Source organism: Coregonus lavaretus (assembly GCF_964263955.1).
Source record: "Coregonus lavaretus genome assembly, chromosome: 18".
NCBI lineage: Eukaryota > Metazoa > Chordata > Actinopteri > Salmoniformes > Salmonidae > Coregonus > Coregonus lavaretus.
In genome coordinates this window covers 13,268,903-13,295,260 of record NC_140005.1, presented here as the reverse complement: position 1 = coordinate 13,295,260, position 26,358 = coordinate 13,268,903, and the positions used below count along the sequence as shown (strand labels likewise).

Genomic DNA, 26,358 nt, shown 5'->3' with positions numbered 1-26,358 from the left:
GAAAAGTGCAAATCATGGGTGGTTTTATAATGATTCAACTTGACACTATATACACTTTTCAAACTCTAACCTGAAATCAAACATGTCAGGCTTATTGAAGAGTGCTCAATACATCATATATTGAGGTTATGTTGAATGATAGAAGTGATCAGCCTAACACGCTAATTCCAAAATAAGCAATATAGATTAAGCTCAATATGCAAACAACATACCAATTGTATTATTGAATGTAGACGTCAATGGACATGCTCATCAATGCATCATACTCTAACAATGTGTTAGCTGAAGCCTAGCGTTGTGCATAAGAAGGGGTCCAGTTCAACCAGAAGGGTTTTCATTATTAAACATGAAACGGCTCCTTTCCTCAGCACCATGTCAATGACTTCCCGGGCCTTCTCTGCCCTCTCAGGAATCACCTTTACTGTCTCCATTTCATGCTTATTAATAACTTTTTGTTGCAGAAGTCCATCCAGCAGATCGTCAACAACTGACTTTGACACACGATCCACAAAGTCCTTTCGTACAGAATGCAGTTGCTTCTCTGCCGAATCACTCTGACTGTTCTCAGCCTGATCCCCTCCCACTAACACAGCACCTGGGAGTCGGGAAAACAAAGACATTCACTTGTGTATACAGTTATGTATGCTGTGCAACACCAGTGTTTACGAGAACGGTGCAGCAGGAGCTGATCCCGTCTGTGTCCCTTCTAACATCACTAATCCATCCACATTACAGATGAGTCCACAGTAAGGTGGTATCGTATCTGAAGATTATGCCTTTGTTAAATGTTTTTCAGGACGAAATGGAATGTTGGTTGTTCAGGCCAAAGGGGGGATGTTTTATGATGTTATTTGAAATGTGCCGCTTGGAGGGTGACGCCCGAGGGGAGACTGGTGATTGGCCAGAAGAAGGGAGTAGACCCTCCCTTTGCATTGTTTATAAATAGGGGGTAAACGATTAGACGGCAGAACGGCCATATCAATCTGGGAGCCGTTCTCCGGACATCGCGAGTCTGTATCTATGCTGTAAATTCGTGATTTTAATAAAAGCCTCTAACACGATGCAGTATGGCGAACTCTTTGTTGACAGCGATAATTGCCACCATTCATCATATACGACATAATGGCGCCCAACGTGGGGCTGGGTTTTGCGTCTCTTCCTTGTTTCAGTCAACCGCCGGCCTAACTCTCTCTGAGGGGAAAAAAAGGGTGAGTGTTCTTACCGCTTCGGAGTTTGTTAGATTGGATATGACTTGTGTACATTGAAGAGATGTTCCATTATAACCTGGCCTCAGGTGGCGTTGTTGCTGGTCAACTAGAGTCGGCTAAAATTTATCCCAGGGGAAACGGCAGATAATTGGGAGGTTTTAGAGCATGAAACGGTAGGATTTAAGTATTGAACGTGTATAATTCATTGGTAACGGGTGACAATGGGTTAGTAGAGAATAAAGGTTGAAAGACGTCTGCATAATTAGGGCACCGGGGGATCTGGAAAAGCCCTCGAAATCGAGGCGATTCATAGGAATGGGCCATAAAATCCTTGCAACGCGTTATGTGGTGTATGGTTAATTCAGGGAATTATTAAGCTGGACGGATTATATGTATGTTATATACTCATCGTATGGTTGACGAACTATAATGCTTGGGGTAACCTCTCTATGATTATCCAGAACTTACGGCAACACAAAGTTAGAAGGAGGTATTATTGATAATCATGAACAATGATTGGGCCACGGTGCGGGGTGTTCATTTGTATAGCTAGTAGGCCGCAGTTGGCTAGAGGCTGAAGCTAAGGCTGGATTGTTTCAGGCCACGTGGTACATCGTTGCTCAGGCTAATTTTTGTAAGGCTAAAGTGTGAATCATGCTACATCATGGTGGCTGAGGTGGATGCTAGTGCTAATTGTGTTTTGTGTCACGGTGTACCTTAGGCTAAGCTAAAGGCTAATTGTGTTGCGTGCTACATGCTAACGGATATCCTTAGAGATTCCATTGCGATGGATTAAAGTCTCTTAAATTTGTCACTGTCTGTAAGTCAGGTTGTATGTTTTGTGAGCGCTGTTAAATGTTGTTTGACTATAAGGGGGAAATGGGAATTACAGCTGGCTGTTATTCTTTCTGTTTGGGGAGAGAAGGTAGAGAATCTTCCTTTCACGGTGAAAAGGGATTTTTGAATGGTTGTGCGCATGCGTTTAATTTTGCGACACTACACTACAGAAAGGGGGAGTTTATGACACGAGATTAGGACACGTTTTGGTTTACGGCACTAAATCTACGACATGCGGTCGACGAAACAAAATGGTGGCGTTAGTAAATGTATGGGGATGCGTTTAATTTTAAAATGATATTTGCGCATGCGTGGGATTCTGCAAAACAACACATTGGTTAAACTGCAGGGAGAGGAACACAGACGACGGAACAAATACGCATGAAGAGATTTTAACACGATGATACTAGTTTAAACTGCGATTGGTTAAAGATGAAACTTGTTTTGTAGCCTATTGAATTTATACATTAAATATAGGATAATGGATTATAATAGATTGAATTAAATAATTAAATAACGGATTAAAATAAAAAAGGTTTTTGAGCGATCTATTTGATTCTGAGTTTAGTCTTAGAGTGAATAATGTAGAACGAATGAATATGGAGTGGTTGGAAATACTCAGTGATGGCATGAACTACTAAAAGCTGTTCTTGTGTCTTTATCCCTTGTCATGAGAGACAGGAGAGAGAGGGGGAGCGAGGAGATACAGGAAGTGATCACGTCACGTGGCAGAGGATCAAGTCAAAAAGGTTTTGGTACTGATTATGGTTACAAAATCTTTCCCTAACAGGATATGTGATGTTATGACGATTTTACAAGGGGCTTGGCAAATTCTATTTCAATAAAAGTTACATTTTGGAGGCTATGTGCATCACTGGGCTGGATTACAGTTCGATTGGAAATCAGGTACTGACATTATTCTTTAAATTTATGATAATTAGGGGTTATAGAGCAAGGGGTTAAAGGCTTTGTTTAGGGGTATTTTAGTCTGAAGATGACTAACTGGCATTTATTTGCATTTGATGGGTTGTGGTAAGATAGCCAACACTAATGGATATTGGTGACATAGGAATAGGAATTGGGGTTAATTATTCAGGATGGTTAATGGATTTGTTTAGGTTATATTAAGAATTTTAGGGGGGAAGTCTATATAACTTATATAAGTCTAAAATAGGATAGTTCACAATAAAGGAATATAAAGGGCTTGATATAGGGGAAAATTGATTAAAATAGTCATATTTTAATCAAAGTAGGGTTAGAGTAGTGTTAGGAGAGACTAATGGCAGAAGTTAGTACACCTTTCTCACATATGGATTCACCAGAAAGACATCATCCAGCAGGGTGATTATGGCATCAGAGATGAAGACGAATATGAGCAGAAACAACGATGAAGATGAATCCAGAAGAAGGAAGGAAAATCGGGATGTCTGGGAACTTAAGGAGAAGAGGATGATGATGATGAGAGGTCATGGGTGGAGGTGACTCTGTGATCAGAAGGAAGTGGCAAGAGAGGAAAGAAGGATACTGGAGATTTAATCTCTGATTAAAGTTGAACGAAGAAGGGGACAAGAGATTCGAGTTCTGATGAAGAAAGTGAGAAGAATAATACAGTGAGGCCAAAGGAAAGGCCACTGGTAAGAAGATGATATTTCAAGGACAGAACTTAGAAGATAACCTTTTGAAGAATACTGATAGGTCCACAACGAGAAGAACCGGACGAAGAAAACTCTATCAAATACAACTTATAACTGGTGGTGGAGAAGAAGAAAATAAGTGTGGGTTATGAAGAATCAGAGTGAATCAAATCAACAATCACTGTTACAGCTTTAACTGAACAATATCAAAGGCAATTGTACCAACCAAGGGGGGACCAGATGTTCCATATCGACTGTCAGTTTCTGGACAGACACAGAATTGGAGAAGAAGAAACAGAGGAAGATCAACGAGCAAGTGAAGATCACCGGTGCTTCAGGTGAACACTAAATATTCTAGAGTGCCGAGAATATCCGGAAGGGGTGCATTGCTGAGAGCCTCGATTAGAGAAGAAGAGAAAATAGCTAACAGTTGAAACCACCGGCCATTAGAAGTGATAGTGAATAGGGGAAAACTTATCTGTGTTCAGCCTAAAGAGGTTAAACATCTCACTAATTGATAACTAATTAGGATAGGGATTTGAGGTAGTACTTACTCTTAAAGTACTAATATTAGAAGATACTGTTATTGTAGTGTTGGGAAGAGAATTGAAGCGTACAATAAAGATGTACACTAGACGACTGACTGTCTGGTAGCATATTTTAAAAAGTAGGGTTTTTGGGGAATCATTTGCTTAAAAGATAAATATCATAGGAAGGATGATAATGTATTAGATTGCCTGTTAGACAATCTGTCTGGGAAAAAACTTAATACGGGTGACTGTTATTTTGGGTTACATTCTTACACTAAGGGATTTCAGGCTAGGCTAAAAGGTGTTTAGTCGGTTTTGCCAAGTCTGTGTGTAATGAGTCAGAAGCAGGTGGGGAACTTTCCCAATCACATATTCTAAAATTTGGTGGTAAGAGATTTTGTCAATAAGTCAGAGGCAGCAAGAGAGACTAAATGTTATGAGAGAAAAGATTAGATTAAAATAAGTTAGGGGTAGGCTAGGTTGAAGGGACTCTGAGACAGTAAGCTAAGTTTCAAAGCTAGTAGTAAGAGAGAGAACAATGGTGAATGACACTGTCCAGTAGGGAGATCAAGGTCATTATAGGTGTATTTTGTTATAATCAGGAGGTTTAAAGTTTAGAGGTAGAACTGAAAGGGGGAAACGGGACACTAGTGGGGATGGATGGAAGTACAAGGAAGGAGTTCAAAGTCTTGGGGGAAAACTAGGAGTAAATAAGGACATTAACACTTCAGTCTATTAGAACAACAGGGAGAAGCAATTTAACTCTTTCAACATTGATAGGTATTAAAGTCATAAATATATCGCATTTGATTATAAGGGAACCAATACAGCACCAATTTTAGGGGGAAAAACACTTATTAGGGTTTAGGATGGGGATGTTTCTCTCATGTGGAGAGATAATTATGGAGAATAAGTATTGTTATCAGGACCAGGAGTAAAAGGAGGTATAGTTTAGAAGAGGGTTAGGAGTGACTGTTCACTTATGTTGCGTAATATTACAGAGAAAGGTTAGGGAGAATATATGTGTACTTATTTAGGGCAAGCATTAGAATTTATTTCGGTTAGGAATTATTGGTTAAAGGGCAATGTAATTCATAAAGTAACGCTTATAATGGAAGATTTGAAGTCTGTAGAAGTTTTCACAGTCATTGAGGGAGTTCAGGAGGAGTAGAACTGAATGGACAGTAGTCACTCCAACAGTAGATAATACACAGAGGATAATGGGAAATTTTGCACTAGAAGTAATTAGGGTTGATACAGCAGCTAAATCAACTACTTTAAGGGTAACTTTGGAAGGGATTAATGATACTATGGCAATAGCAAATATAGGAGTATGATACTGACAACAACTGTTCTGAAATTAAAGAGGTAGCAAGAGGGACTCAGGAGGTTATGGTACGAATAGGATTAAAATAGGAGAGCAGATATTAATAGAAACAATATAGATTAATCTGAAATGGAGAATAGAGATTCATCATGGAAGCTGCAGTATGGGGTCTTTTGATTTTGATGACAGAGGGGGGGGGGCATCTGATCAGTGCTGCTCGTTCCTCTGTTGTGAAAATTAGAGATAGATTAACTCATTCTGTAAGGTCAGTGAGGAATCTTGAGGGTTGATGTCTGTTGGGGATGCCAGCCCAAGACGTGTTAGACGGTCGCGCGGCCTCTGGCAGGTGTGGGTAAGTGTTATGCTTTGTCATGACTGTGGTATCGGCAACAGTCATTGACAGATAAAATAATGTAGTTGTCAGACCAGTAGGGTTTAAGTGTTCTTGGGTGAAGGGATTACCCTATGAGCATTGGTTAGAGGGAAAGTAAAATCAGGTAATTGCAAACTCTGAAGTATTCAGGTGAAATATTGAGGGATAAAAGTTGTTTTTGTTCTAATAAAACATATGAGGTAAAGGGTGTGTTTATGGGAAGATCAGATTGGGATGTTAGATGATAACTGGGATAAGTATGACCTTAAGGGTAGTAATGACAAATAATAGGTTACTTTTTATATATCAGGTAGTAAGAAGAGCAGGACTTTGATGGTTAAAAGATTAGCTTTTGACTGACAATGTGATATGGGAATTTTAGAGATATTTGGTGGGTTTGTGATGATAGAGTATATTCTTACCCTATGGGGGATAGGATGTTGTTACAGGTCAACGTTGAAGCTTCCATATGAGGTTTTACCATTATAAGAGGGATAGCATTGGACACAGCTAACTCTAGGGTTAAAAGGGTGACATTACATTTACATTTTAGTCATTTAGCAGACACATGGCGACATGTCATAGTCTTCAAGCCTATCATTGAAGAATAAGTCTAAGGGAGAAGGGGGGACTTCATTCATGGTATGGTGTAACATTTGGGAAGATAATATAAATATTAGTTATACTTTGAGTCCAGATAGTTCAGATAAGATCACTGGGGTTATAGATGCATTATAAGGGATGCATTTGAAAGGATTTGGTTGCAAGATCAATTAGACCCAGTAGGGGCAGTGATGGGTCAGATTCTAGTTTAAGCTTTGATAACACTGTGTGATGTTTGTACTGACTTTTGAGAAAGTTATGAGATTGAGATAGGTTGGAGAAGTGGTGCCTGGAGACAACACTCAGATGCCGGTGTGGACTGTTCCTGATCTGGATAAAGATGGACAAGTGGAACTGAGGGATAAATATCATTTTGGATTATTTTATGATTTTTCGAATTGGTTTTTCAATATTAGTATGATTTTTAGTATGATTTATGAATCAAAGGGGGGAATGGATAATGTGATTCATGCATCATTTATGTATCATTTTTTAAATTCTTAGGTGAAATGGAGGTTTAATTTGAAAGTGGTTGTTTTGCAAAGGATACTGTTTGGTCGTTTATTTTCTTGTCATTCCAGAAGCATTTGGGAGAACATGTGGAGATTGGAATACTCAAACAAAGACAATATGACTGGAGGAGATGAAACAAGGAGGGTGTGGCTGATTCCATCATCAACAAGTCCATTGGAAGAGGACATTACAGGGAGATGAAGTGTAGTGGACTACATTCCAGTGTCTGCAATGAAATATAGACATGTGTAATACATAATTGTGTCATATTCTTAGGTATTGATTTTAGTAGAATGATGTTTGATGTTATTGAATGCAGATGAGGATCTTAGATGTTTTTGTTTATTTCGATGGGGTTAGGGACAGAAGGTCTAGGAAGGGAGAGATTCATTGTACGATTCGATGGGTTGACCAGTTGTACAATGGATATTTATGGATAGGATTTTGTTTACATGGGTATTTAATTACATCATAGTTATGAATGCGTTTACATGAGTTATGAGGTTATCTGGAGTACCGACGGTGGTTGCCGGGGGCAGAGGGACCGTGAGAGAATTTTACTGTCTTGATTGATATGGATGGATGGCTGCTGGACAGTTTTTCGCTCTCACACTCCATAGAGATTTATTCATAATTCATAGTAATGTGTTCATACTTCATAAACAGTTGTTCATATGTCATAGTAATGTATTCACACTCCATAGAGATTTGTTCATAGGTCATAGTAATGTATTCACACTCTAGAGGAGAATGTTTTTGGGTTTAAGGTTAAGAATATTCAATGAGATAAATGGTTAATAGTCATAATCTTATTCTGTTTGTTTTCGAGACGTTTATTTCGTCTCGAAAGGGGGGAATATCGTATCTGAAGATTATGCCTTTGTTAAATGTTTTTCAGGACGAAATGGAATGTTGGTTGTTCAGGCCAAAGGGGGGATGTTTTATGATGTTATTTGAAATGTGCCGCTTGGAGGGTGACGCCCGAGGGGAGACTGGTGATTGGCCAGAAGAAGGGAGTAGACCCTCCCTTTGCATTGTTTATAAATAGGGGGTAAACGATTAGACGGCAGAACGGCCATATCAATCTGGGAGCCGTTCTCCGGACATCGCGAGTCTGTATCTATGCTGTAAATTCGTGATTTTAATAAAAGCCTCTAACACGATGCAGTATGGCGAACTCTTTGTTGACAGCGATAATTGCCACCATTCATCATATACGACAGTGGGAATGGTGGTTGGATGGGTTTAAAGAAAACCTTCTCATATACAGGCCTTGAGGTCCGAAACACAGCTGGATTTCATCTTTCATCTTAGAACTAATTTAGATATTGGACACCTTGACCATGTTCAGTTGAGTATATGTTTGCAAAATATGTTTTTTTAACGGAAAACAAAAAATGAGTGTTCCTTATTGGACAAGTTCAAGTTTCCAAATATGTTTTGTCCTGTTGTGCCTACTGAACATGATGTTAGAGAAATCTCAATTGTAGACAACCAGTGAGAAAAGACAAACCAGCAGTACTGTGGACATTGTGGCTCAGGTATTTTAATGTTTTAATTTACAGAATCATTGTATAGTTTTACCTGGCAGAAGGACACGTCCTGCCCACACCTCATCTCCATCAACCCCTCTCTCTAGAAGCCTCAGCTCTACATGTTCCGTGTCTGGGTTCAGGAACACCTGAAAGGTGGGGTGGTAGTTTGGACCATAGCCCCAGTAAATCTGAACACGCTGAAACACAAAGTGACAGTAGTTAAATTAAATTAGATTGCAATTTGTACTTGTGCTGTTATCAAACCTTTTCCTTGTAACTCAGACACACCACAACGATGAACAGCTAAAAGCAGTGTGTGGCTGTCCTATCGCTTGGTGTCACTGCTGTGTTAAAACAACCACCTGCTGGGTGTCGATGAATGGTGGCTGTTTGCGTCGATTCAACATGTAGAATCTTCTGGAAATAAACTGAAAATGGCATCTGATTTTCTAATCAAAGGCACTCGGCCATCCGTTGCTCTGGTGTGTTTCCGATCTTAGGAGTGGAGCACTTACCACTTACAGAGTTGTTTAGAACAAGCCGTCTATACAACTTACAGGATCAGTGACACCTCAGCAAAGTGAGGTAATTATTATCATGGAATGTACAATTTTTTGATTGGTAAATTAGTCTATCCAGCTATCGAAACTTGTAGTAATCATGGCCGAATACCGACCGGGGCACATGCCCAGGGGCCCTGACCTCTAGGAGGCCCCCATTGATTTTGTTAGTCACTCTCACTCAGATATCATTAACATGGCATTAGTCATGGCAAAATGTGTAAAATTGCAGGAAATTAGCTGTAAAACTAAAACATTATTCTCTCTGCCCCATGGGAAAATTAGTAGAATTGCATGAAATAAAATGTATCTCCGCACCATTGCAAAATGTGTGAAATTACAGGGAATTAATTTTAAAACGTAAATTTCTCTCCGCTGTCACGAGGAGGGACACTAAAATGTTTTGCCCACTAGGTGGGGCGGGGAGCCGGCCCTGAGTGTACATCTGGCACTATGTGACGTCATCATCACTATGTGACGTGATCATCAGTATGTGACATCATCAGTAAACAACATCAGTCAGAGTCTACCTTAGCTTTAGGGTAGATGTCCTGTATCTTCTTCAGATCACAGGAGAGACTGTAGTTTTCCCCTCGACTTAGAGTGCAGTCCGAACAGACCGGTATGTAAGTGTTCCCTGTCTGTTGCTGCTTCACCTGCCAAAGAATAACAGATGATTATCAATGAGGACACAAAGACCTAAAGGAGGGAAAATGAACACTACCTAAATGTTTTGTCTTGTTCCATGTTTTGAGAATAAAAAACAAATATCTAAGCTTTTTAGAATTTGAAGTTGAACAAAGTTACACAAGGTGAACGCAAGAACATGCTAAACCATTTCCTGCCACGTATAAAAGAATCCCCCCAATTTTTATTTTTTCATGATTTCATAATTTTTTTGCAGACTTTTTTAGGTAAGCATCACAGTTCTAAAATACATGACAAGACATGTTTAGGTTAGTGCATGGATTTGGTCTGTACCTCATTGAGGGGCACATTCGATGGCAGGACGATCACATTCAGAACTGACTGAGGATGACCGAATGATTGGAGGAAAGGCAACACCTGTCCCTTGATCGAGAGGAAGGGTAGAAACATTCTGACGAGGCCCCATAAGGAGAGGTCTGTGATGTTCACCACTACGTGCGTGTCAGTCACCCTCAGTGGTGGTAAAACCTCCACACTGTCACCAGTAACATGGGCCACAGACAGGGAATCAAGACCCTCTCCTGCAAAACAGAAATATCTTACTCATCCACTGTGTCATTTGGCTGTTGTAATGATCATCTTGATGATAGTTGTGAGTGGTGTGTAACTCACCAGAGAGAATCTCACAGTGTGGGAGGTGTAGCTGACAGACAGACCCCTGAGGACACTCAATACTGAACAGGGGTCCTGCAGGAGTCTGGCCTGTGGAGTGCAGGAGACTCTCGTCCCATTGGACAGTTCTGTACAGCACCTCCCCCTCCCCCTCCATCAGAAACACCAGCCCTGTCAAACTGCACTGGAACAGACCTGCATGGGAGCACTGGAGCCTGGGGGGCCACAGGACAATTATCACAGTTACAATAATTATAACAAATCCTCTGAATCAAATGTTACAATGTTTTCAGCAATACATTGTTACCTGCATGACGTTTCTGTAAATTCCGTGGATGTTTCAGGTGTTAATTTTGTCACAACAGTAAGGGTCTGAAACGCAGAAAGAACACCAAATCAGCAGTCCTATAGAAAGACCACCTTCGATCTGCACTGCAGTCCTCTTAAAGGGCCAATCTGCAGTTGAAATAATAACAAATCTCTTTCCACACCACTGTTTCGGTAAAAAGCTGAGAGTCTAAAGAAATGTAACCACTCTTTAATTCATAGACATACAGTGCATTCGGAAAGTATTCAGACCCATTGACTTTTTCCACATTTGTTACGTTACAGTCATATTCTAAAATTGATTAAATTAAAACATTTATTGTCTTTCGTGTCATAAATAATCCTTGGTTCCTGCCTGTGCTTGGTAAAGATATGAGGGGGGGGGCATTATGACCCCCTCCTTAGGACCATCTGGCAGAACACCCAGAATATGTTCTATAAGTTAAGATAGGCGACGGTGCCAGACACATGCCGGAACCAACCCTATGAACCATGCCTATGTAACTTGTCTGTATAAGCAGTACATAAGAAATCTAACGGGACCGCCCCGACAGAGCTCACTTCAGACCGGTACATTATGCATCTAAGTTCGACTGTGACCTCTCCAGCTTGCTGTTAATAAACAATGATTTATTTAAGATTGACTTCGAGTGTCCCTGCATAGAATTTCCACGACACACATTCTGCGTTGTCTTGGCTGTGTGCATAGGGTCATTGTCCTGTTGGAAGGTGAACCGTCGCCCCAATCTGAGGTCCTGAGCGCTCTGGAGCAGGTTTTCATCAAGGCTCTCGCTGTACTTTGCTCCGTTCATCTTTCCCTCGATCCTGACTAGTCTCCCAGTCCCTGCCGCTGAAAAACATCCCCACAGCATGATGCTGCCACCACCATGCTTCACTGTAGGGATGTTCCCAGGTTTCCTCCAGACGTGACACTTGGTATTCAGGCCAAAGAGTTCAATCTTGGTTTCTTCAGACCAAAGAATCTTGTTTCTCATGGTCTGAGAGTCCTTTAGGTGCCTTTTGGCAAACTCCAAGCGGGCTATCATGTGCCTTTTACTGAGGAGTGGCTTCCGTCTGGCCACTCTACCATACAGGCCTGATTGGTGGAGTTCTGCAGAGATGGTTGTCCTCTGGAAGGTTCTCCCATCTCCACAGAGGAACTCTGGAGCTCTGTCAGAGTTACCATCGGGTTCTTGGTCACCTCCCTGACCAAGGCCCTTCTCCTCTGATTGCTCAGTTTGGCTGGGTGGCCAGCTCTAGGAAGAGTCTTGGTGGTTCCAAACTTTTGGTACCCTTCCCCAGATCTGTGCCTCCACACAATCCTGTCTCGGAGCTCTACGGACAATTTGTTTGACCTCAATGCATGGTTCTTGCTCTGAAATGCACTGTCAACTGTGGGACCTTATATAGACAGGTGTGTGCCTTTCCAAATCATGTCCAATCAATTGAATTTACCACAGTTGGACTCCAATGAAGTTGTTGAAACATTTCAAGGTTGTTTTAGTAGTCTTTTAGTAGCCTATTGGCTAGCAAGCAAAATGGCTGAATTGAGCAAAGGGTGTTCTCCTGCTTCTACACAAATTAGTGAAACATCCTTTGACTCTATCGCCGTCCATAAGGCCATTAAATGCATTTTATGTGACATGTTCACGGTCATCCCAGTGAAGGACCTTTCTGAAAACTTCACCTGTGTCAAATGCCACAAACTAAATACTGCCAAGAAGAGGATCATTACTTTACTTGAGGAAATTAAACATCTGGATGAGAGTCTAATTTTGAATAAGAATGCCTCACGTTTAACCGCATTTGTTGATGCCTCTTTTCAAAGAGACGACTGTAATGGAACTTTTATGGATCTTGAGCATTTCCCCACCTTACGGCCTTCTGAACCTAGCCAAAATTCGGATGCTATCAGCGCTACCCCTGGCGGACATGAATGGAGTGTGATTGGATCCAGGAGGAGGAAGAGACCCGCACCCCAGCTTTCCGTGTTGTACTCGCAGGGTTGTGATTTTGGCTCAAAATGATTTGAGAGTTTACTGTCCCTGCTGTCTTCCTCAGGGTGTACGGACACAGGGTATGCAGATGCTGTAGCTTCTACACTGACGACCACCAGCGCTCATCATTGGAAGCTCAATGGTAAGGAACATCTCCTTGACTGGGATTAGAACCCTATGCTATCCGGGTGCAAAAGTAAAGAATATCACTACGCTACTTCCTGAAGCCATAAGCCAAAATCCACAGACAGGTACTGTTATAGTACATGTGGGATTTAATGACACTAAGTTAGCCAGCTCTGAACTGCTTAAAAGTGACTTCATGGAAGTAATTGCAAAACTGAAATACCTAAACAAGCGTCCCATTATATCGGGTCCCATACCCACGATGGGACGTGGTTACGGTAGATTCAGTAGGTTGCTATCACTTCAGGTCTGGCTAAAGAGTTATTGTAACTCTGTCAATGTTATCTTTATTGATAACTTTGACACTTTTTGGAAAGAGAAAATATTCTACAAAGAAGATGGAATTCACCCAAACTATCTCGGGGCTTATACATTGCAAGGCCATTTTAAGGCTTCTCTGAGAGACTGACTGGGATATAACCCGCATTCTACCCAGGTTATCCCAACCATCATCACACATCAAACTGTTTCTGATGTTAAATACTCTAGTCAAGTCAAAGAAAAATCTACATTATCTCTGTCTTAATTTCAATAGGATTTAAACAGCCACCAAACAGATGCAGACGCAGGCCCATCGGGGCAAGCTTTGATAACCTAATTTCTATTCCTATGAAATCTCTTGACTTACTTAATGATGAAGTTTATAATGACCTGGTTAGGGTAAATATGGACACCCCTGCTGTTTTTATGTTTCAAAAAGGGCTGGGTTTGTTACATTGAAATGTGCGAAGTATGATGTCAAAGATGGCACGAACACAGACATTCTTGTTTTATCAGCGACTTGGTTAAATGATTGGATCATGGATAAGGACATTGACATTGCTAATTACAACATTTTTAGATGTGATAGGCAGAGAAAAGGTGGAGGGGTGGCGATGTATGTGAAATCCACTTTTGTAGCATCTAGACTTGACTAAATGCTTAATATCACTATACCCCAGAAATGTGAAATCCTGGTTTTAGATGTGACCATGAGCCAAAACGTGCATGTATTTGTTGCTGGAGTGTATAGGCCTCCTGCTACTTTAGTTGATGCGACTAGTATCATAGCTGAGCATTTAAACCCTTTTCTATCATCTGAACTGGTGGTCTTAGGTGAATTTAACCTGGACTGGCTGACACCTCCAGTGAGGGAAAAAAGTATTTGATCCCCTGCTGATTTTGTACATTTGACCACTGACAAAGACAAGATCAGTCTATAATTTTAATGGTAGGTTTATTTGAACAGTGAGACAGAATAACAACAAAAAAATCCAGAAAAACGCATGTCAAAAATGTTATAAATTGATTTGCATTTTAATGAGGGAAATAAGTATTTGACCCCTCTGCGAAACATTACTTAGTACTTGGTGGCAAAACCCTTGTTGGCAATCACAGAGGTCAGACGTTTCTTGTAGTTGGCCACCAGGTTTGCACACATCTCAGGAGGGATTTTGTTCCACTCCTCTTTGCAGATTTCTCCAAGTCATTAAGGTTTCGAGCCTGATGTTTGGTAACTCGAACATTCAGCTCCCTCCACAGATTTTCTATGGGATTAAGTTCTGGAGACTGGCTATGCCACTCAAGGACCTTAAATGTGCCTCTTCTTGAGCCACTCCTTTGTTGCCTTGGCAGTGTGTTTTTGGTCATTGTCATGCTGGAATTCCCATCCACAACCCATTTTCAATGCCCTGGCTTAGGGAAGGAGGTTCTCACCCAAGATTTGACGGTACATGGCGCCGCCGTCCATCGTCCCTTTGATGCGGTGAAGTTGTCCTGTCCCCTTAGCAGAAAAACACCCCCAAAGCATAATGTTTCCACCTCCATGTTTGACGGTGGGGATGGTGTTCTTGGAGTCATAGGCAGCATTCCTCCTCCTCCAAACACCGCGAGTTGAGTTGATGCCAAAGAGCTTGATTTTGGTCTCATCTGACCACAACACTTTCACCCAGTTCTCCTCTGAATCATTCAGATGTTCATTGGCAAACTTCAGATGGCCCTGTATATGTGCTTTCTTGAGCAGTGGGACCTTGCGGGCGCTGCAGGATTTCAGTCCTTCACGGCGTAATGTGTTACCAATTGTTTTCTTGGTGACTATGGTCCCAGCTGCCTTGAGATATTTGACAAGATCCTCCCGTGTAGTTCTGGGCTGATTCCTCACCGTTCTCATGATCATTGCAACTCCACGAGGTGAGATCTTGCATGGAGCCCCAGGCCGAGGGAGATTGACAGTTCTTTTGTGTTTCTTCCATTTGCGAATAATCGCACCAACTGTTGTCACCTTCTCACCAAGCTGCTTGGCGATGGTCTTGTAGCCCATTCCAGCCTTGTGTAGGTCTACAATCTTGTCCCTGACATCCTTGGAGAGCTCTTTGGTCTTGGCCATGGTGGAGAGTTTGGAATCTGATCGATTGCTTCTGTGGACAGAAAGATTTTTGGCTCTCAGGTGTCTTTTATACAGGTAACAAGCTGATATTAGGAGCACTCCCTTTAAGAGTGTGCTCCTAATCTCAGCTCGTTACCTGTATAAAAGACACCTGGCATCTTTGTCAGTGGGCAAAGGTATACAATCAGCAGGGGATCAAATACTTTTTTCCCTCACTGTATCTCAGATAACTTTAAGAGCATTTGTCTTGATCTTAATCTAACCCAGTTAATCACAAAACCCACTCGGTTAAATGTGAAAAATAAATAACCCCCATAAGTACATGTTTTTTGGTGTGTTTGCAAGTGACCTTTGTGGTCAATGTCCTATGTATTAGAGATACTAGGCAGCATAATTCTGATCCCCGTATTATTAGGAATAATATATTTTTTTACTTTTCACCCCAAGCGTTTATGCATGACTTGTACTTTTCTGAACTTTCCTCCATCAAGTGTATACCTGACCCTGAATTAGCTCTTGAGCATTTCTCATCTATTTTGTTATCACTGGCTCTCCTTTTAAATGCTATAAACAAAAAAAATTATAACATTTTCTACAGAACTTGCAGATACCTTTAGAACAAGAAATCATGCCTGGGCCATCATTATTGAAAAAGATTAGATAGGTCATGCTTTTAATCAACATTTTATGTCCGCCGGTTTTTTGTTTGAAAGAAATCTTGGTTTAATAGACCCGGATCAGTCAGTAAACTGCTCGTCCCTCTCCCAGGCGTTAGTCGACTTGATAGAGGATCAGACAACCCCCAGTGAATCCTTGTACTCTCTGGAGCAACGGTCTACTTCTGATGTATTGGAACAACTACTTATGATTGATGTATTAACACATTTTTTACTTCACAATTATATTGAGTACTATCCCTAGAGTTTGGAAGGCGGCCCATGTGCTTCCTCTACATAAAGATGGCGACCCAAGTGATCTAAATAATTATCGTCCCATTTCCAAACTCTCTTACCTAGCAAAAATCCTGGAATCATTGATTAACACTCGGCTTAGATCCCTTTTAACTGCTACATCTTTTCTGAATGTAAAACAGTCAGGGTTCAGACCAGGTCATAGTACCATCTCTGCTACTTCTATGGTTTTAAATGATGTCATAAATTGTTTAGATACAAAAGAAACACTGTGCTGCCCTCTCCATTGACCTGTCCAAGGATCACACCTTACTTATTCAGAAACTCTCTACGATTGGCTTAGATCGGGCTGCATGTAGCTGGTTTGAGAATTATTTAAAAGACAGAACACAGTGTGTACTTACTGATGGCGTTAAATCAGGATTTCTAGAAAACAAAAGGTGTCCCACAGGGTTCGATTCTTGGTCCAGTTCTTTTCACTATTTATATTAACACATTGGTCTATTTGTACAAAACTGTAACTTTCATCTGTACGCAGATGACACTGTTGTATACGCTACTACCCTTACGGCAGCTCAGGCTCTGTTGACTCTTCAATCTGCTTTTACTACCTTGCAGAAAGCCTTGGTTGACCTGAAGTTGGTAGTAAATGCTGGTAAAACCAAGTACATGTTATTTTCCAAATCATGTAATAATGTAACTGATGATTTGTGCATAAGTACATTAGATGGTGCCCACATTGATCGTGTCCCCGTCTAAAAATATCTGGGCATCTGGATTGACAATAAGCTATATTTTAAAATGCATGTTGACGAGTTAGTCAATACATTAAGAATTAAGTTGGCCTTCTTCAATAGGAATAGGGCTTGCCTTTCATTAAATAGTAGAAAACAGAAAATTCAGTCTACATTTATTCCTGTTATAGATTATGGTGATATTATATACAGTTTTCTAAAAAATAAAAATAAACTTTATTTAACCAGGTAAGCCAGTTGAGAACAAGTTCTCATTTACAACTGCGATTGATTTGCACTTTTCGCACCAAAGTACGTTCATCTCTAGGAGACAGAACACGTCTCCTTCCTGAGCGGTATGACGGCTGCGTGGTCCCATGGTGTTTATACTTGCGTACTATTGTTTGCACAGATGAACATGGTACCTTCAAGCATTTGTAAATTGCTCTTAAGGATGAACCAGAAATGTGGAGGTCTACAATTTTTTTTCTGAGGTCTTGGCTGATTTCTTTTGATATTCCCATGATGTCAAGCAAAGAGGCACTGAGTTTGAAGGTAGGCCTTGAAATACATCCACAGGTACACCTCCAAATGACTCAAATGACATCAATTAGCCTATCAGAAGCTTCTAAAGCCATGACATCATTTTCTGGAATTTTCCAAGCTGTTTAAAGGCAATGTCAATTTAGTGTATGTAAACTTCTGACCCACTGGAATTGTGATACAGTGAATTATAATTGAAATAATCTGTCTGTAAACAATTGTTGGAAAAATGTCTTGTGTCATGCACAAAGTAGATGTCCTATCCGACTTGCCAAAACTATAGTTTGTTAACAAGAAATTTGTGGAGTGGTTGAAAAACGGGTTTTAATGACTCCAACCTAAGTGTATGTAAACTTCCGACTTCAACTGTACATGAATGCAGCTACCAGTGTTTTGAAGCCCTTGGACACAATTTATCATAGCACACTTCGTTTTATGGCATCTGACAGTTTTGACACTCACCACTGCATCCTTTATCATAAAGTTGGTTGGACCTCGCTAAAAACACGTACACTACCGGTCAAACATTTTAGAACACCTACTCATTCAAGGGGTTTTCTTTATTTTTTAAATTTTCTACATTGTAGAATAATAGTGAAGACATCAAAACTATGAAATAACACATATGGAATCATGTAGTAACCAAAAAAGTGTTGAACAAATCAGATTCTTCAAATAGCAACCCTTTGCCTTGATGACAGCTTTGCACACTCTTGGCATTCTCTCAACCAGCTTCACCTGGAATGGTTTTCCAACAGTCTTGAAGGAGTTCCCACATATGCTGAGCACTTGTTGGCTGCTTTTCCTTTACTCTGCGGTCCAACTCATCCCAAACCATCTCAATTTGGCTACGTGGTCCCATGGTGTTTATTCTTGTGTACTATTGTTTGTACAGATGAACGTGGTACCTTCAGGCGTTTGGAAATTGCTCCCAAGGATGAACCAGACTTGTGGAGGTCTACAATTTTTTTTCTGAGGTCTTGGCTGATTTCTTGTGAAATAATCTGTCTGTAAACCATTGTTGGAAAAATTACTTGTGTCATGCATAAAGTAGATGTCCTAAACGACTTGCCAAAACTATAGTTTGTTAACAAGAAATTTGTGTTGAAAAACAGGTTTTAAAGACTCCAACCTAAGTGTATGTAAACTTCCGACTTCAACTGTAGGTCTCAATGTGTTTTATCCCTGGTTAAATAAAAGTTTATAAATAAATAAATGATCAATGAAAACTGGATGCACTTGAGCTCAATTTCGAGTCTCATAGCAAAGGGTCTGAATACTTATGTAAATATTCTATCTGTTTTTTATTTTTAATACATTTGGAAACATTTCTAAAAACCTGTTTTCGCTTTGTCATTATGGGGTATTGTGTGTAGATTGATGAGGAAAATGTTTTATTTAATCCATTTTAGAATAAGGCTGTAACGTAATAAAATGTGGAAAAAGTCAAGGGGCCTTTTCGAACAGACTGTAGCTATGGATGCAAGGACTGAAAATTATAGTTTCAACCATGCTTTGAGGCTATACAGTGTTTGTTTACATTTACTTTGTTTATAAACATTGGAGTAAAACAAGCTTATATTTTTGGTTCTGATGGAATACGACAGTTGAACTAAGCTCATGAGGCAGTTATAAGTTATATCCGTCAAGAATCAATGGGTACATATCATTTATTTATACAGTGAGGGAAAAAGGTATTTGATCCCCTGCTGATTTTGTATGTTTGCCCACTGACAAAGAAATGATCAGTCTATAATTTAATGGTAGGTTTATTTGAACAGTGAGAGACAGAATAACAACAAAGAAATCCAGAAAAACGCATTTCAAAAATGTTATAAATTGATTTGCATTTTAATGAGGGAAATAAGTATTTGACCCCCTCTCAATCAGAAAGATTTCTGGCTCCCAGGTGTCTTTTATACAGGTAACGAGCTGAGATTAGGAGCACACTCTTAAAGGGAGTGCTCCTAATCTCAGCTTGTTACCTGTATAAAAGACACCTGTTCACAGAAGCAATCAATCAATCAGATTCCAAACTCTCCACCATGGCCAAGACCAAAGAGCTCTCCAAGGATGTCAGGGACAAGATTGTAGACCTACACAAGGCTGGAATGGGCTACAAGACCATCGCCAAGCAGCTTGGTGAGAAGGTGACAACAGTTGGTGCGATTATTCGCAAATGGAAGAAACACAAAATAACTGTCAATCTCCCTCGGCCTGGGGCTCCATGCAAGATCTCACCTCGTGGAGTTGCAATGATCATGAGAATGGTGAGGAATCAGCCCAGAACTACACGGAAGGATCTTGTCAATGATCTCAAGGCAGCTGGGACCATAGTCACCAAGAAAACAATTGGTAACACACTACACCGTGAAGGACTGAAATCCTGCAGTGCCCTCAAGGTCCCCCTGCTCAAGAAAGCACATATACAGGCCAGTCTGAAGTTTGCCAATGAACATCTGAATGATTCAGAGGAGAACTGGGTGAAAGTGTTGTGGTCAGATGAGACCAAAATCGAGCTCTATGGCATCAACTCAACTCACTGTGTTTGGAGGAGGAGGAATGCTGCCTATGAATACCTGGGATAGGATAAAGTAATCCTTCTAACCCCCCCCCCCCCCCAAATTGTAAAGTGGTTATCCCACTGGCTATAGGGTGAACGCACCAATTTGTGAGTCGCTCTGGCTAAGAGCGTCTGCTAAATGACGTTAATGTGCCCTTGAGCAAGGCACTTAACCCTAATTGCTCCTGTAAGTCGCTCTGGATAAGAGCGTCTGCTAAATGACTAAAATGTAAATGTAAATGTATGACCCCAAGAACACCATGTGGTCCTCTGTAGCTCAGCTGGTAGAGCACGGCGCTTGAAACGCCAAGGTAGTGGGTTCGATCCCCGGGACCACCAATACACAAAAATGTATGCACGCATGACTGTAAGTCGCTTTGGATAAAAGCGTCTGCTAAATGGCATATTATTATTATTTATTATTATCCCCACCGTCAAACATGGAGGTGGAAACATTATGCTTTGGGTGTGTTTTTCTGCTAAGGGGACAGGACAACTTCACCGCATCAAAGGGACGATGGACGGGGCCATGTAACGTCAAATCTTGGGTGAGAACCTCCTTCCCTCAGCCAGGGCATTGAAAATGCGTCGTGGATGGGTATTCCAGCATGACAATGACCCAAAACACACGGCCAAGGCAACAAAGGAGTGGCTCAAGAAGAAGCACATTAAGGTCCTGGAGTGGCCTAGCCAGTCTCCAGACCTTAATCCCATAGAAAATCTGGAGCTGAAGGTTCGAGTTGCCAAACGTCAGCCTCGAAACCTTAATGACTTGGAGAAGATCTGCAAAGAGGAGTGGGACAAAATCCCTCCTGAGATGTGTGCAAACCTGGTGGCCAACTACAAGTAACGTCTGACCTCTGTGATTGCCAACAAGGGTTTTGCCACCAAGTACTAAATCATGTTTTGCAGAGGGGTCAAATACTTATTTCCCTAATTAAAATGCAAATCAATTTATAACATTTTTGTTTTTGATTTTTGTTGTTGCTATTCTGTCTCTCACTGTTCAAATAAAAATACCATTAAAATTATAGACTGATCATGTCTTTGTCAGTGGGCAAACGTAAAAATCAGCAGGGGATAAAATGCTTTTTTCCCTCACTGTATGTTAAAACACTTATGTAGCATCTGCAGATTACCCCTTTAAAATGATAGTTCACTACAAAATATTTGTCCGATATTTCATGATCTGAAATGTGGTTTAATGTCAACACAAGTAGCTCCATCTACATGCCTAAATACCATATGAAAGAAAAAGACGGGTAGCATCTCAAATGTTGAATTAAGATGGTGGCTATTTTTGTATGATTAATTATTGAGGCATATAGCTGGATCTATTCTACACAACTGAGGGATGCGAACTCAACATTACACCAACATTTGAAGAGTGAAAGCATTTAAGTACTTTAAAATACTGACTGTCCTACAATATTCAAACTGTGAATATTGAGAATCTTTAATAGAGTTGAACTGAAACACTGAGGCAATGATGATATGCTCTACTTACATGTTCCTCTGGTGTAGATGTAGAGCTGGGTTCAGATTCAGGTTTTAATGTGCCACTGGTGTTTGGAGTCTTCTGTCTGGATTCAAAGAACAGGGTTAGTTAGGGCAGTGAGATGGAGAATGAGTGTATCCATTGTTGTATGCTACAATAGAAAACTGATAGAGATTAACAAAGCGCTGAAGGTTTCCGCTGGCGCTAGCCTTGATGTAAACCTCCCCACTCTTGCATCTTCAGTACATTTTTCAGCATTTCTGTTAATATACATTGACATGGTACTAGTGTGTATGTGCAGTAATGTGTGAATATGTACAGCTTGTTACTTCCTCAGTAAATCTGATTATTATTGAAAATGTTTTGTTATGGAGAAGTGGAACCTCAGACAACAGTGCCTACCTCATGCAATCCAAGCTGGATGTTGCTCTAGATATCTTTGATCCAGAGTGGTGTTCACATACTGGTCCTAATGTGTGGGAGCCGTACGCAGAGCTTCTTAGAGATTGGGTATCAGATATGTCATCTCCAGGTACTGGACAACATCACAACAACAGAACACTAATACTTAGAATAGGTTTAAGTACTGTAAAATCCATAACTTTTTCTGAGGGAAGAATCGTAACATCCTACCCTCTAGCCTCTGCAGAGATTCAGCCACAGATCCAACCCCAGACATCTGATCTGAACCATCATATCCAGTCTCAGGTCTGCTGTCTCCACTCACTGTAGAACAAAACAATGCTTACATCATATAGATAACCTCCTAGAGTCGATTGCTAAGTTACATAACAAAAAAATCCACATAAAAATCCACTCCCCCAACGTCTTAGACTCTGAAGAAATAAGTAATACTGATATCTACACTATGGTGGTGTTTGGTTCAGTTTCATTAATAATGTTAATAACAGAAGGAAAGTGCATTTTGTTTAATTTTGCTTAAATGTTATTTTGTAATATGATGTGTGACTGGAATCTTCCCTTTTTTTAAAAACATGTTCCTTTCGTAAACATATGTGTACCTCTAAGTCGGTAAACAAACCTTTTTAAATTGAGGGTATGTTGTAGCACGTTTGACATTTAAAGGTACTGTATGTTGACCGTGAATGCAATCTATGCGAACGTGGCAATGTTGCCTTTAAAAAGCCCATTGTTGACAGCGCTTTACAACGCGCCTCAGATTGAATCACAGCCAAGGTTTAGTTGGTACAATGTGGCATAGATTGAGTTGAGTCATTGTATTATAACTGTTGTCACTTTGGGGTCCATACAGTATACCAAGATATACCAAGGTATTTTGATGAAAGAGAGAGGTGAATTGAATCATAATCAAATATTGCCAAGATGTGTGCTTCTCTGTTGGCTATAGATAACTACAATTTTATCCTCACCTCTTCAAAGTTAGTCAGAGTACCATACTTACTACTCAGAGGAAGAGGGTACATGCTGTGAGCTCCTTTTAATGGCAAAGATGGTTTCTCCCACATCTCCTCAGGTATCCAGTTAATTCCTTCGTCACCATCTCTTTCAGGGTAAAACACATCTCCACTGTTGGCTGCCACCAACTCATCTATCTTCTCCAGAAGCACTGTGACCTGAGTGACATCACCCCTGTTGTTATTGTTGAGGACATGAAATCTGTTCCCACATTTCTCAACAAGCCACTGGAGGGCCTTCCCTTCTCTCTGAATATGCTGCTCAATGGTTGTGTCTCCCAGACAGTCCCCATGTGTGAACAGCACTATAGTGTGACTCCAGACTCTCTCACTGAGAAGCTCCAGGTGGTCCTCTGCAGCATTTGTCTCTTCTTCTTTGAACGAAACATCCACCCGAATGACCAGGAAGAGAGTGTGGGGTCCTGGGGGACACAGAGACACACTGAACACAATCTCCTGTTTAACCAGCTCAGGAGTGTACTCTACAGGGAGATTCTTCCACCACCCTGGAGTGTCGACCACAGTGACCTGCCTCCCTGCTACTTCTCCCTGTCTCTTCAGACACTGAGGCGCTGTCCTCAGGTCAAACTCCTCTCTGCCCAAGATGGTGTTTCCTGCTGAACTCTTCCCAGCATCTCTGGATCCCAGCAGCACAATCCTCAGCTCTGAGAGATAGAGTGAGTCCCCTGTCAGAGAGAACACAGCTTATATTGATCAGAACGTGTGATTAGGGAGCATTATGATAACGTAGACCACATTGGAGGATGCAATTTTCAAAACACATTGCGATCCATTTTAACACAGTTAATATGCAGAGATGTTTCAAAAATTGGGTTACTTGCATGTACTTAAAAATAATGTCAGCGGATGATGCATGTTCAGTGCCTTCAGAAAGTATTCACATACCTTGACTTTTTCCACATTTTGTTGTGTTACAGCCTGAATATAAAATTGATTAAATGGAGATAATAATAATATGCCATTTAGCAGACGCTTTTATCCAAAGCGACTTACAGTCATGTGCGCATACATTTTTATGTATGGGTGGTCCCGGGGATCGAACCCACTACCCTGGCATTACAAGCGCCATGCTCTACCAATTGAGCAATTTAGTGTATTGTCACTGATCTACACATAATACCCCATACTGTCAAAGTGGAATTTGTTTTTAGCAATTTCTACTAATTCATTCAAAATTATAAGGTGAAATGTCTTCAGTCAAAAATTATTCAAACCCTTTTTTATGGCAAGCCATCAGGAGTAAAGAACGTGCTTAACAAGTCACATAATAAGTTGCATGGACTAACTGTGTGCAATAATAGTGGTTGACATGATTTTTTAATGACTACCCCATCTCTGTACCCCACATATACAATTATCTGTAAGGTTCTTAAGTTGAGTACTGAATTCAAGCACAGACTTAAAGACCAGGGAGGTTTTCCAATGCCTCACAAAAAAGGGCACTGGTTGGTAGATAAAAAAAAATATATATAAAAAAAGAGCAGACACTGAATATCCATTTGAGCATGAAATTATTAATTAGGCTTTGGATGGTGTATCAATACACCCAGTCAATACAAATATATAGGCATCTTTCCTAACTCAGTTGCCAGAGAGGAAGGAAACCGCTCAGAAATGTCACCATAAGGCCAATGATGATTTTAAAACAGTTACAGAGTTTAATGGCTGTGATAGGAGAAAACTGAGGATGAATCAACAACATTGTAGTTACTCCAAAATATTAAGATAAATAATGGAGTGAATAGAAGGAAGCCTGTACAGAATAAAACATATTCCAAAACATGCATCCTGTTTGCAACAAGACACTGCAAAACAATTGGCAAAGGAATTAACATTTTGTCCTGAATACACATTTTTATGTTTGGGGCAAATCCAACACAACACATCACTGGGTACCACTCTCCATATTTTCAAGCATGGTGGTGGCTGCATCATGTTATGGGTATGCTTGTCATCGGCAAGGACTGGGGAGTTTTTCAGGATAAAAAGAAAACTGAATGTAGCTAAGCACAGGCAAAATCCTAGAGGAAAACCTGGTTCAGTCTGCTTTCCAACAGACACTGGGAGACTAATTCACCTTCCGGGAGAACAATAACCCTAAAACACAAGGCCAAATATACACTGGAGTTGCTTACTAAGACGACATTGAATGTTCCTGAGTTGCCTAGTTACAGTTTTGACTTAAATTTGATTGAAAACCTATGGTAAGAAAATGGCTGTCTAGCAATGATCAATAACAAACGTCACAGAGCTTGACTAATTTATAAAATAATACTGGGCAAATATTGCACAATCCAGGTGAGCAAAGCACTTAGACTTACCCATGTCTTGGGGGGGGGGGGTCAATATTCATCTAATCAAAGTATATTTGTGTTTTATTTTTCATTCTGAGAAGGAAAAAAAACACTAAAAAAACATTATTCCACTTTGACAGAGTATTTAGTGTAGATTGTTGACAAAATTACAATTAAATCCATTTTAATTTTAAGCCCACAAATTTGGAAAAAGTCTATAATTAGGAAAATAGGTGTCCTGATGAGAATGAAAAATTACACTGTCAATGACAATTGTCTGGTGCTTTTATTCCTGCCAAGCAGTTTGAAAAATAAATCATGAACAGAAAACTCACCTATAAATGTTCTGTGGATCTCTCTCTGTTTCTTCACCTTCATGCACAGCTGTTTAGCTTTGTCTTCCTTTTTTCTCTTCCAAACCTCTATCTTCTCTAGTAGCTCTCTCTTTATCTCATAATGTCCTCCTCTGTTTCCTGCCACCATCTCCTCTATCTTCTCCAGCAGCTCTGTGACCTGAGTGACATCACCCCTGTTCTCATTGTTGAAGACATGATACCTGTTTCCACATTTCTCAACAAGCCACTGAAGGGCCTTCCCTTCACTCTCAATGTGCTGCTCAATGGTTGTGTCTCCCAGAAAGTCCCCACGGGTGAACAGCACTATAGTGTGACTCCAGACTGTCTCACTGAGAAGGGTCAAGTGTTCCTCTACTGCTCTTCTGTCTTCCTCAGTGTATAAAAACCCCACCGATATGACCAGGAGGAAAGTGTGGGGTCCTGGGGTACACAGAGACACACTGAGCAAAATCTCCTGTTTAACCAGCTCAGGAGTGTACTCTACAGGGAGATTCTTCCACCAGCCAGGAGTGTCGACCACAGTGACCTGCCTCCCTGCTACTTCTCCCTGTCTCTTCACACACTGAGCAGTTGTTTTCAGGTCAAACTCCTCTCTGCCTAGTATGGTGTTTCCTGCTGAACTCTTCCCAGATCCTCCTCTGTACCCCAGCAGCACAATCCTTAACTCTGCGAGATGGAGGGAGTCAC

The 26,358-nt window shown here is 40.6% G+C and overlaps 2 protein-coding genes across 2 annotated transcripts in view; both read right to left on the bottom strand.

The window, feature by feature from the left end:
- On the bottom strand, nt 1-25,346 carry LOC311145318 (uncharacterized protein; the record flags this gene model as incomplete). The annotated part of the gene is made up of 11 exons (XM_084181552.1): nt 1-595; nt 8,610-8,757; nt 9,651-9,776; nt 10,102-10,349; nt 10,441-10,655; nt 10,748-10,812; nt 21,574-21,649; nt 21,967-22,099; nt 22,198-22,290; nt 22,988-23,686; nt 25,343-25,346. 11 exons carry the CDS (start codon nt 25,344-25,346, stop codon nt 279-281), a joined length of 2,124 nt encoding a protein of 707 aa, XP_084037678.1. The 3' UTR covers nt 1-278.
- Nucleotides 24,664-26,358, bottom strand: part of LOC311145420 (GTPase IMAP family member 8-like) — a 37,579-nt gene continuing 35,884 nt past the window's right edge. Inside the window, exon 4 of the mRNA XM_084181656.1 lies at nt 24,664-26,358. Within this exon, the coding sequence (XP_084037782.1) occupies nt 25,571-26,358 (788 nt within the window). The 3' untranslated portion in view covers nt 24,664-25,570.